The following is a 13,071-nucleotide window of genomic DNA, read 5'->3' on the forward strand; positions in this document are numbered from 1 at the left end:
CTAGTGTGTTTTACAGCCTAAATATATGTCAATGCGATAATTATTTTTTTTTCATCTCCGGATTTTAGATAGAATTGTATTGATTTGTAATTTCTACGGACGTTGAGGGAATTACATCATATTTAGTAAATTGGCCCTTCCCGTATAGGATGAGGAGAAATGTTTCTAATTATAATTTGTGTAGTCTAAAGATGTGGTGTATGGTGGCGCAGTTGGGGGAAGGGTGCGTCGTTATACTTATTCCTAGGTATCTAATGGTGGACTCCTTCCATGAAGAGTCTGTTTTATCCAAATGAATTGTGTAGCCTGACTAGGAGCCTGCTTCCTCCAGTTCCCAAAGTAATGGTCCCAAAGACTCCTTGTGGTTTGCAGTCATTAGAAGGTTGTCATCCGTAAAGGCTGCCACCCATTTCAAAACACAGAAAAGCTAGAGTTAGTTTGTAAATAATAAAGCAGGGGTCTGACGAAAGATTAAATAGGGCAAAAGAGAGAGAAGTCTAAGTACAGTTGAGCTGCATCATTCGCTATCACCTGAATCAGTCAGTCCCGCGGACCTGACTGTTTCGGTGAGAGCGGATCCTCCATGTCTCTTACATGCAGAATACACCTGTAATCTATCAGATCTAAATTCATAACTTGGATCTGATTACAGGTGGATCCTGCGTGTCAGACATAGGTGTACAAAGCCTTTAATCAGATCCAACCGTTCTTTTCTTAAAAAGAAAAAAAAAAATCTGGATTGTCTATGAGATTGAGGGTAGGGTGGGGGAAGAGGAAGTTTAAAAATATTTGCATGTATAACATTTGGAGACTCTATGAGATAAATAAAGCGTATTAAAAAACGCATATGCTGAATAAAATCGACATATTTAAAACTTATATGTTGTCATTTATACATATTTCAAGACTGTTCTTAATCCTGATTTGCATTACTATAGGAACTCCTCACCATGTGGCTCCTTTTGGCTGTGCTTTTGGGCTTGATCCTCCTATACAGATGGTACAAATATGGTCTGATACTGGAGAATCTCACAGACAAATATGTGTTTATCACTGGATGTGATTCGGGATTTGGAAACCTGCTGGCAAAACAGCTGGACAAGCGTGGAATAAGGGTTCTGGCTGCTTGTCTGACAGATCATGGAGCAGAGGAGCTAAAGAAGGAGACTTCAACCAGAGTGCAGACAGTACTCCTAGATGTCACCAACAGCCAGAGTGTCACTGCTGCTGCAGAGTGGGTCAACGATATTGTTCAGGATAAAGGTGGGTTACTTAAATACACATACAACCACTTGTTACATTTACGGGAATAAAATGTTTGTATTTCTAAATATTACATGCATCGCAAAAGTGTTGACATATGAAGGGGTTTTCCCTGCACAAAAATATTATTTTCCAAATGCCAGTACATCCAAAGTTAAAAACCTTCCTAATATAATGGTTAGGCAAAATTCACACGAACGTATGCGTTTTGTGCGCATTGCAGCTCCGTGTGGCAAGTGTTTGGTGCGTGGCTGCGTGATTTACACGCATATGGCATCCTTATGACACGCAGTTTAGATGCTTAGAAACTGCAATGAATGTGGTGCGTTTTTTTTTTTCCATTTATTTAACAACTGTAGCGCGAGTCACGGAAGTGCTTCCGTGTGCTGTGCGCGATTTTCACGCACCCATTGACTTCAATGGGTGCGTGATGCGCGAAAAACGCTCAAGTATAGGACATGTCGTGAGTTTTACGCAGCGGACACACGCTGCGTGAAAATCACGGAATGTCTGAACGGCCCCATTGACTTACATAGATCCATGCGACGCATGATTTTCACGTGCGTATCACGGACGTTAAATACGCTCTTGTAAATAAGGCCTTAGGCCAAATGTACTATACGGCCATCACACGAACGCATGTATTTCAATGGGGCCGTTCACACGCCCGTTGTCTCAATGGACTGTGAGAAGGGTCCGTTGAAAAATAGAACATGTGCTATTTTCTTCAGTTTTCACGGATCCCTTGTTAGACTCAAGTCTATGAGGGATCTGTGAAAACGGGACCCGCACAGGTGCAACTCGGACATGAAAAATTACCACTTTTCACATCCAAATTTTCACTAGTGTGTGTGAATTTGGCCTTCTGCAAATTTCTCTTGCTTTTGTGGGTTTTAGTCTGAACTACGTGTCGACACAGACTCCTGCACTAAGCAAACTTGTCCCCTCCCTTATTTGATTGGACACACCAGACCATTAGTCATCCAAGGGGGCTTGGCTTGCACTCCTCCTGATGATTCAAGCCTGCCACTCTTTCTGCTTCCCACCCACTGCTGCTTTTCCGACCACACATTACATTGCTGGGGGTAGACACTTAAGACGCAAGGGATGGCGATATGGAGTGAAAGTGGGACAGAGAGAGACCACATGCTGCAAAGTCTAATAAGGATCGTAGTTCAGAGCGGCACACGCTCAGGTAATGAACCTTTCCATAGGAGGAAGTACGGCTGGCTTACACTTACCACTGCCTCTAGAAAGTTGGCTTAAATTAACTGCTCTTTCTAACAAAGGAATTTTTAAATGCTATAAAATTTAATTACTCCAAACTCCGACCCCCTTCATTCTATTAAATCTAAATGGGAACCTGACTTATCTCAACAACTTACAAATGCTCAATAGGACTCAGCTCTTAAAGGGAATGTGTTGGTAGAAAAAAAATTTTTTTTAGTTAAACAATTAGTGTATAGGTGATTAAACATTGTTCTAATTTTTTTTATTTTTTTCACGAGTCAGGGAATATTATAAATTAGATTCTAATTTATAATATTTCCCAGTGGTGGTCACTAGATGGAGCAATTCCCAAAATTGCAGCATTGCATGTGGTAAAGCAACCACATTGCTTTATGCTGCAAAATTTGGGAAAACTCACTCGCTCTAGTGAGCTCTCAGAATCCCCCCCTCCTTTATCCTGGCTAGTGTCGGGAGAAACGAGGGGATTGAACGGTCAAACCTCCTACACTGTGTGTCGCCATTTTTTGAGCTAACGCACAGTGTAGTAGGTTAACATACACTAGTAAACACACACTAAAACACTTACATACACAGAAATCACTTACCTGCTCCAGTCGCCGCCGCTCCCTCCGGTCCATCCCCTCCGTCTGCTACCGCCGCTGCAAGTGCACAAGTTCGGAAGCCGCGACCGGAAGTAGTAATCTTACTGTCCGGCCGCGACTTCCGGTCTACAGGAAAATGGCGCCGGACGGCGCACATTTCAACTTGGACTGTGTGGGAGCGGCGCATGCGCCGTTCCCACACAGACGGCGTACACTATATTGGATGGAACGGGCCCCGTTCGCATTCACTATGGGACTGTAGCTGCCGCACTCCATGTCGGTATGTGTCGTTAATCGACACATACGGAAATGGAGAAAAAAATGGCAGCCCCCATAGGGAAGAAAAAGTTAAAAAATAAAAAAAAGTAAAACACAAACACACAAATAAATATAAAAGTTTTTAATAAAGCACTAAAATCAAACTGATGTAAAAAAATTTTTTTTCGTGACACTGTTCCTTTAAGGCCCTTTTACACGGGCCAATTATTGGGCAAACGATCGTTCATAGAGCACTCGTTGCCGTTAACTGCTCTTTGTAAATAGGGCAGCGATCATCCGATGAACGATCAGCTGATCGTATTGTTTTAGAAAAACAAAATATTATAGTTGTCGGCAGCACATCTCCATGTGTAAACAGGTAGAAGCACTGCCGACATGATGTGTGCGGACGAGCGATTGGACTAACGAGCGCTTGTCCCCATACACCACTCGTGACAGGAGCCTCGATCAACAAGCTGTCTCGTTGATTGGCGCTCGTCTACACTGCACTCGTCGGGCCGTGTAATAAAACCTTTAGTGCAAGCCCCAAATGTTCCAAATGTATTAATCAAATGAAAAATGCTAAAAAAAATATTCTACAGATGGCATTACACTCCATTTATGTAATCAAAAATTTTCTGTGATTTCTACCCTAAATGTTGGATATGTGGATCACACGAAGGTACTTTCTTTCATCTATGGTGGGGTTGTACAAAAGCTACAATACTGTGGGGTAAAGTATATCAACTTCTCTCTGCACTTTATGGAACTACTATTCATACCAACCCAGAGTTAGCTCTTCTCTTTGATGTAAATAGAAATGTACATATTTATCTCGACTTTGAACACATTAAATAAACCGTGGCAAAATCTTTTTATCTTGACTTTTTCAATTGCTTTTGTTGTGTGATATCACGCTGCAGCAAGCTATCAGTCAAGATAAATCCATACCTTTCCTAGATTCTTTCAAAACATACTACAACATGTTCTCATAACTAATAGACAAATTATCTCCTCTATATGGAAAGAGAATCGCACCACAAATCTTGAAATAATCACCTATCAGGGGTTTCGTGTGTGCAAGCCTTCAGACCACAACCAATAGTCCAAATTTAGGAATTCAAAAAATAGGCAGCACTCCACAGCATAGTAGTCAAAAAAAGTGAAAAACGTTTATTCACCCATATGTAAGATTGCTACGTTTCAGTCCCAATCTGGACCTTTCTCAAGCAGAACTGACAGTGTATAACGTGGTTTAAATACCATGCAGCATATAATTGTGTAATGACATTCATTAAGTGAAATAATTATATTAATATACATTTTTATAATACATTGGGACATATTACTTTTATCCCTAGGTAAGTCAAAAAGTGCTAAGTGCATCGTGATAAAATTGAAACATACAATACAAACACTGATCCATCAATTCCATACATAATTGGTTCATCATATTTCATTCAAACACATGATACAATGTATATCCTTAATTGATTACTCACTGCCCGGAGGTCAGGAACATTCAAAGTATGTTTAGTCTCAAGGCCAAATCTGGGCGTTTTACTAAATTGAACTGCACATGTCTACACACCTGATCTCATCCAGTTTTCATAATCCTTGGCATAGTATGCTAAAGAGCCGATGAGTCAGCCGATGAGTCAGCCTGTTGGGCCACGCGTGCAGATTTAACTCGGGGTAGCGATCATCACAGAGAAGGGAAAATATGCCCCTTATTCTATAGTGATAAATACAGTGTGTATACTAAATGCCTATATAGCAGCATAATATATCTCATAAGTTCTATTAGAACTTTATCATATGTGAACTAAAAAGTTCTAATACAAAGTAGAGTATCTCCTACGTCTTTATAAACAGAGTTGGCTGATCCCTTTCCCAAGAGTTCCAAGCCTCCTCCGTGGTCAAACGCAACCTGGCTTTGAGATGTGCAAATAGCACACCATATCCAGCCCGTGCGTCAACATAAGGGTATGTTCACACGGCCAAATTTCAGACGTATACGAGGCGTATTATGCCTCGTTTTACGTCTGAAAATACGGCTCCAATACGTCGGCAAACATCTGCCCATTCATTTGAATGGGTTTGCCGACGTACTGTGCAGACGACCTGTTATTTACGCGTCGTCGTTTGACAGCTGTCAAACGACGACGCGTAAAAATACAGCCTCGTCAAAAGAAGTGCAGGACACTTCTTTGGACGTTTTTGGAGCTGTTTTCTCATAGACTCCAATGAAAACAGCTCCAAAAACGGACGTAAAAAACGTCGCGAAAACTGCGCGAAAAACGCCGCGAAAAATGCGAGTTGGTAAAAAAACGTCTGAAAAGCAGGGTCTGTTTTCCCTTGAAAACAGCTCTGGATTTTCAGACGATTTTGTTGACTACGTGTGAACATACCCTAAGGGAGACCGTACAGGAGTTCACATATAGGCACCGAACGTTTTTATAAGAATATTTTATTTCAATTTCACATTGGTGTAATGCTATCACTCAGAGTTTAAAAAATATATATAAGGCATGAAGTGACACAGTATATGCTAATAGGATGGTTAAGACTATCCATGGGTAAAATTACTGGATCTCTGTGTGTAGTAAGCACAAAGCCGTAAAATCGGCATACCGAATGCTAGATTTGAGACCAATAGACTTTGACGTGTTCCTGAAGTCCAATATGTCAGTGTTTGTTTCACAATAGCGATCTATGTGGACAGAATAAAAAAGAAGAAATTAATGGATCACATAAATTTAAAAGACATTGTATTCATAATTTGGCTGATATACATGTCATCTCCCTACGCGGATAGTCATAGAAGCAAATCCAACAGTTACCGGGGGCAAGTCAACTAGTTCAGATCACCACCCCTAATTTATAATCGATATTTAAACCTTGGGGTCTCAGGGTGTTAAGTCAAAAAATCCACTCCAACTCCTTTTTTAATAAGCGTGCCCTATCACCCCCCCCCCCTGTCCCCGTCGCAAGGGAGGCACGCTATCAATTACTCGGAACCTCCATTGTTTTTCTGAATGTTGGGCCTCCACAAAATGTTTAGGGACTGGTAAGTCCAAACGTTTGCAACGAATTGTATACCTGTGTTGATTAATTCTAATCTTCAGGTCCAGGGTTGTTTCACCCACATATAACAAATTACACGGACATTGTATAAAATAGACCACAAAGTCACTATGGCATGTCAAGAAATTATTAATCCTATACATCTTGTTGGTAACAGGGTGTGAAAATGTATCTCCCTTAATCATTAATGTGCAATTATACAATTCAGGCATGGATAACATCACACCAATTTGTCACCTAGATTATAAGATCGGCGATAAGAAAAAAGGGGAGGTACCTTAAACTCGGGTATATTGCCCAGGCAGTTACCCAATATTGGCCAATGTTTATGTATTATTTGAGAGAGGGACTGACTAATCTCACTGTATGTGGATATAAACGGAATCCTATTAATCTTTTTACTTTCATCAATATTTGGATCTTTCGTCTCTGTAGGGGGTCGGAGGAGATCCCTATGTGCAATATTTTCAATTTTATGGCTATGCTCACGTATGATTGTCGAGGGATATCCCCTATCCCTAAATTTACGTGTAAGGACATTTAGTTTTTCGTCTACTGATCCCTCCTCACTGATTATTCGTTTAAAGAGGCTCTGTCACCAGATTTTGCAATCCCTATCTGCTATTGCAGCAGATCGGCGCTGCAATGTAGATAAGAGTAACGTTTTTATTTTTAAAAAACTAGCATTTTTGGCCAAGTTATGACCATTTTTGTATTTATGCAAATGAGGCTTGCAAAAGTACAACTGGGCGTGTTTACAGTAAAAGTACAACTGGGCGTGTATTATGTTCGTACATCGGGCGTTTTTACTTCTTTTACTAGCTGGGCGTTAGGAATGGGAGTGTATGATGCTGACGAATCAGCATCATCCACTTCTGTTCGTTAACACCCAGCTTCTGGCAGTGCAGACACACAGCGTGTTCTCGGGCTTTTCACAAGCCCTCCAAAAATTTACCCTTTTTATTGGCAGATGCCTGCCGGGGTTCATCCATACATGGATGTAATGTAAAAGCAACAAGCAATGGCTTTTGATAAGCCCTCCAAAAATGTACCCTTTTTATTGGCAGATGCCTGCCGGGGTTCATCCATACATGGATGTAAAAGCAACAAGCAATGGCTTTTCACAAGCCCTCCAAAAATGTACCCTTTTTATTGGCAGATGCCTGCCGGGGTTCATCCATACATGGATGTAAAAGCAACAAGCAATGGCTTTTGACAAGCCCTCCAGGCCTGCTTGTAGCAGACGGCAGTGGAGGTGTATTGGTGGAAGTAGAGGTAGCCAACACAGACAGCAAGGGTGGTAGACGGTAGTAGTAGTAGTAGTAGTAGTAGTAGTAGTAGTCTAGTCTAGTACTAGTCTTAACTAGAGATGAGCGAACTTTTGAAAAGTTCGGTTCGGCAGGTTCGCCGAATTTCATGAAAAAGTTAGATTCGAACCGAACTAGTTCTGACCGAACTAGTTCTGACCGAACCTGTAATATAAGAAAGCCCCTAAAAATCGTGTATAACACTGTTTAAAAGCCCTAGAAGCCCTGTATAACACTCTTAGGTCACCCATGAGTGTATCCAAGTACTTTTGAGCTGTCTTTAAGGCAAAGTTAGTGTCAAAGTTACGCCAACATGTATGGCATATGGCAGATGCCTGCCGGGGTTCATCCATACATGGATGTAAAAGCAACAAGCAATGGCTTTTCACAAGCCCTCCAAAAATGTACCCTTTTTATTGCCAGATGCCTGCCGGGGTTCATCCATACATGGATGTAATGTAAAAGCAACAAGCAATGGCTTTTGATAAGCCCTCCAAAAATTTACCCTTTTTATTGGCAGATGCCTGCCGGGGTTCATCCATACATGGATGTAATGTAAAAGCAACAAGCAATGGCTTTTGATAAGCCCTCCAAAAATGTACCCTTTTTATTGGCAGATGCCTGCCGGGGTTCATCCATACATGGATGTAAAAGCAACAAGCAATGGCTTTTCACAAGCCCTCCAAAAATGTACCCTTTTTATTGGCAGATGCCTGCCGGGGTTCATCCATACATGGATGTAAAAGCAACAAGCAATGGTTTTTCACAAGCCCTCCAAAAATTTACCCTTTTTATTGGCAGATGCCTGCCGGGGTTCATCCATACATAGATGTAAAAGCAACAAGCAATGGCTTTTCACAAGCCCTCCAAAAATGTACCCTTTTTATTGGCAGATGCCTGCCGGGGTTCATCCATACATGGATGTAAAAGCAACAAGCAATGGCTTTTCACAAGCCCTCCAAAAATTTACCCTTTTTATTGCCAGATGCCTGCCGGGGTTCATCCATACATGGATGTAAAAGCAACAAGCAATGGCTTTTCACAAGCCCTCCAAAAATTTACCCTTTTTATTGGCAGATGCCTGCCGGGGTTCATCCATACATGGATGTAAAAGCAACAAGCAATGGCTTTTGACAAGCCCTCCAGGCCTGCTTGTAGCAGACGGCAGTGGAGGTGTATTGGTGGAAGTAGAGGTAGCCAACACAGACAGCAAGGGTGGTAGACGGTAGTAGTAGTAGTAGTAGTAGTAGTAGTAGTAGCAGCACATTAAAAAAAGAGACTGGACGACAGTCACAGGACAAAGCCCTGTGGTGGGGCAGGCCTGCTTGTAGCAGACGGCACTGGGGGTGAATTGGTGGTAGAAGTAGTAGCAGCACCAACAGCGGCACATTAAAAAAAGAGTGGACAGGACAGAATCCCATAGTAGCAGGCGGCAGTAGCAGGCGGCAGCGGCAGCAGCAGCAGCAATGTCAGATCTAATCAGTAGCATCAGACACAGGGGTTTTAAAATCCTCACCGATCCACGCTTGATTCATTTTCAGAAATGTGAGATTTTCCAAGCTGTTGGCGGACAATCTTGTTCGCTTAGGGGTGACTAAGCCCCCTGCCGCGCTGAATACCCTCTCTGATGCTACACTGGAGGGTGGACAAGACTGTACACCCATGGCAAACTGGGCCAGTTCTTGCCAATGATCCAATCTGCTGACCCAGAAGTCCATGGGGTCTGGGATCAGCATTTCTGACGGAGAAATGGCACAGTCCAGGTACGAGTGAACCTGGTTGTTTAGGTGCTGCACCTGGTGATGGTGAACATCCCTTTGGTGACTACGATGTGTGTCAGGTCGGGGTATTGGATGTAAAAATGTTGTCATCATATTTTCCAAACTGAATTGGCTGCTGCTGCTGCTTCTGCTGCTGCCGCTGCCGCTGCTGCCGCCTATTGCAGAGGTAGCTCTGCCAGAGGCGGTGGAACGATGAGACAGTGGGGAGCGGAGAGTGGCCCCCCGGTCAGACATGCTTGCAGCAGGTGTTTGCCGTTTGAAAGCCGTGACAAGCTGGCTGCATAGCTTCTCTCGATAATAAGCCAATTTTGCCTCCCTCTCGGAAGGCGCAAAAAACTCCCCCATTCTGGCTTTATACCGAGGGTCTAAAAGTGTGGCTATCCAGTACTCATCTCTTTGCTTCATGCTAACAATACGACAGTCAGCGCGCAAGTAACGAAGCATACAGCTCGCCATCCTGGCCAGCGTTTCAGAGGGCCCGGTTGGTTCCATCTCCACCCCATACTGCCATGGTTGTCCATCATCAAGGTCGTCGTCAGACTCGTCATCACCACCATCACTGTCATGTTGTGCGGCTGCCTCGTCCCCTATCCCTTCCTGTGATTCCATCTCCAAATCCAGCTCCTCTTCAGGTCCTCTTTCCTCATCCTCCTCAACATCCATAGCCAGATGTGATCCTTCCTCCATCCTTTGCTGAATCATCGCTGTGAGCGTTTGCTCCATAATGAATATCAGCGGCATAACATCGTTCATTCCGCTAGCGTCACGGCTCACAAATCGTGTGGCCTCTTCAAAGGGCCTCAAAACGCGACATGTGTCTCTAACCAGCTGCCAGTGCCTGAGCTCGAAATTACACTGGCTCCAAACGCTGCCCGTCTGCTGCATCAGGAAATCATTCACGGCTTTCCGTTGTTCGTACAGACGGTCCAATATGTGCAGGGTGGAATTCCAGCGTGTTGGAACGTCGCAAATCAGGCTGTGTTCTGGGAGATTGTTTTGACGCTGCAAGTCCAGGAGGGCGTGCTTAAATGCATACGAACGTCTAAAGCGAACGCAAACCCTCCTGGACATGGCCAGCACACCCTTCAAACAAACATACGACTTTAAGAAGCGTGTTATGACCAGATTGATCACATGTGCCATGCAAGGAGCATGTGTCAGGTGACCTAGACGCAGTGCAGCCACAACGTTCTTGCCGTCAGAGGAGACAGCCAGCGTGAGATTTCCTCCTTGATGCACAGCAGCAGCTCCTGCCCTGTGTGGCTTTTCTCGCACAGGCTCAGCAGGTGTAAGACAGTGTTGTGGCGCTTCACCTTGCACCTATGAAAAGAGGAGGGAGGAGGAGTGGAAGATACGCTGTGTCCTGTCGGGGACGGGAAGACCTCCAAGGAGGAAGGCGAGGAGGAGGAGTAGGAGGAGGAGGATGGTAGGCGCCTGGTGTCCGGAGTTGAACCAGAAAGATACAAGCGTGGAGGTGGTAATGCCTGGTGCATCGGACTGCAAAATATTGACCCAGTGGGCCGTGAAAGACATGTACTGTCCCTGCCCATAGTTGCTGCTCCACGTGTCGACGGTGTCATGTACCCTGCTGCACACGGATAATTGCAAGGACTGGCACACCTTTTCATCCACATGCTTGTGCAAGGCAGGGACAGCTGTTTTGGAGAAGTAATGTCGGCTAGGTATTTGCCACCTAGGCTGAGCGCACGCCATCAATTGCTTGAAGCCGGCGGAGTCGACCAGATGGTGCGACTGCACCACCAACAACTTAGCCAGGTGTGAATTAAGCCGCACGACAAGTGGATGACTGGGTATATATTGTTGCTTATTGGACAACGATTCCATAATGGATAACTGACGGGACGTAGGAGGAGCACTAGATGACAGTGATGATGATGATGACAACGACATGGTGGATAAGGCCTGGCTACTACTTAGATGACAGGGACTCGGAGCAGCAGCAGTGGCAGAGGGGTCTTCATTAGATGTACATGATGATGGTGGGGCATGTCGAGTGTCCCACATGGCCTTGTGATGCCGCTCCATGTGTTTACGTAGAGCGGTAGTTCCTACATTGCTGCCCTGCCCACGCCTTACTTTCTGCTTGCAGATACGGCACTGTGCCATGTTTTCGTCCTCCGGGAAGGTAGAGAAAAATTGCCACACGGCAGAGTACCATAAAGAGGTAGTACCACGTCCACCACCACCCGAGCTTGCCCCTTGTCTGGCAGGCTTTTTTCGGGAGCCTACACCAGCATCAGTGTCGCCATAACCGGCTCCTGAGCTGACCCTACCGCTGCAACGTTTTGCAGATTGACTTCTGCCCCTACCTCGGCTTGGATGTTTATCATGGCCAGTGCCGCCACTACTACCCTCCTCCTCTGACGCCGTCATCACCTCGTCACTGGTTCCTTACTCATCATCCCCGCCACTTCTTACACTGTGTTGTGAATGTGATGTCACATCATGGCGGGCTCCATGCCCCCCCTCATTACTGCGTCTGCCACCACGGCTACAACCACCAACACCCCCACTACCGCAGCTATGCGTCTCGGACACCGCTTCCACCTCCACCACCGCCGCAACACACTCCTTTGGCTGACTTGCGGAAAACAAATCATCATCATCATCATCACTATGTTGTTCAGTATCTTCCTTCGCACCCGAGGAGATGTCTCTTAGGACTCTCAGGAAAGATGGCTTCCCGCTAGGAAGGGGGAGCGAAGACATAGATGATGGAATGGAAACGCTAGAAATACCTATATTACTACTGTCACTGTGCCAAGGAACTGTAGAGGATCTGGAATCCAACGAAACCTGACTTGAAGCCAGATCGTCAGTCTTCCTGCTGAGATGACCGCGAGCCAGCCAACCAGTCCACAATGGCCGTATTGTCTAAAGTAACCCGCCCACCGGAGGAGATGGACAAGTCTGGCTATGTGTAAAGGATTTGCCAGACACAGGTTCTGTGTCGACGCCCGTGGGCAATCAGTCTACACCTGCTCCTATGTCTGTGAGACTGACTCCATCTTCCACCACTCAGGATGGCAGACTTAGGAGTGGGAGAGCCTATCACAGCCTGGCCAGACGGAGCTAGTTCCCACCCACTGTCTATTTATACCTGCCTTTCCTGTTCCTCCTTTGCCTGTGATTCTTCTATGCTTGTTTCCTGGCTTGCTGCTGCTGCTTGTACTACTGATCCTCTGCTTGTTATTGACCTTGGCTTTCTGACCACTCTCCTGCTCAGCATTTTGTACCTCGCTCTCTCCTGGTTTGACTCGGCTCGTTCACCACTCTTGTTGCTCACGGTGTCTCCGTGGGCAGCTGCCCCATTTCCCTGCTTCTGTGTACCCCTGTCTGTTTTGTCTGCCTTGCACTTGCTTTACTTACCACTCTTCTGCACTGCGTTTTTGTACCTCGCTCATCTCCTGGTTTGACTCGGCTTGTTCACTTCGCTTGTTGCTCACGGTGTTCCCGTGGGCAACTTCCCCATTTCCCTGGCTTCTTTGTACCCTTGTCTGTTTGTCTGTCGTGCACCTATTG

General features: G+C 44.9%; 1 protein-coding gene across 1 annotated transcript in view; it reads left to right on the forward strand.

Annotated features, from left to right (window-relative positions):
• Nucleotides 1–13,071, forward strand: part of LOC142742375 (17-beta-hydroxysteroid dehydrogenase type 6-like) — a 58,398-nt gene that overhangs the window by 18,207 nt on the left and 27,120 nt on the right. Inside the window, exon 2 of the mRNA XM_075852021.1 lies at nucleotides 939–1,263. Coding sequence (XP_075708136.1) covers nucleotides 951–1,263 — 313 coding nt within the window. The 5' untranslated portion in view covers nucleotides 939–950. The remainder of the gene's footprint in view (nucleotides 1–938; nucleotides 1,264–13,071) is intronic.

This window comes from Rhinoderma darwinii, chromosome 2 (assembly GCF_050947455.1).
Source record: "Rhinoderma darwinii isolate aRhiDar2 chromosome 2, aRhiDar2.hap1, whole genome shotgun sequence".
Classification (NCBI taxonomy): domain Eukaryota; kingdom Metazoa; phylum Chordata; class Amphibia; order Anura; family Rhinodermatidae; genus Rhinoderma; species Rhinoderma darwinii.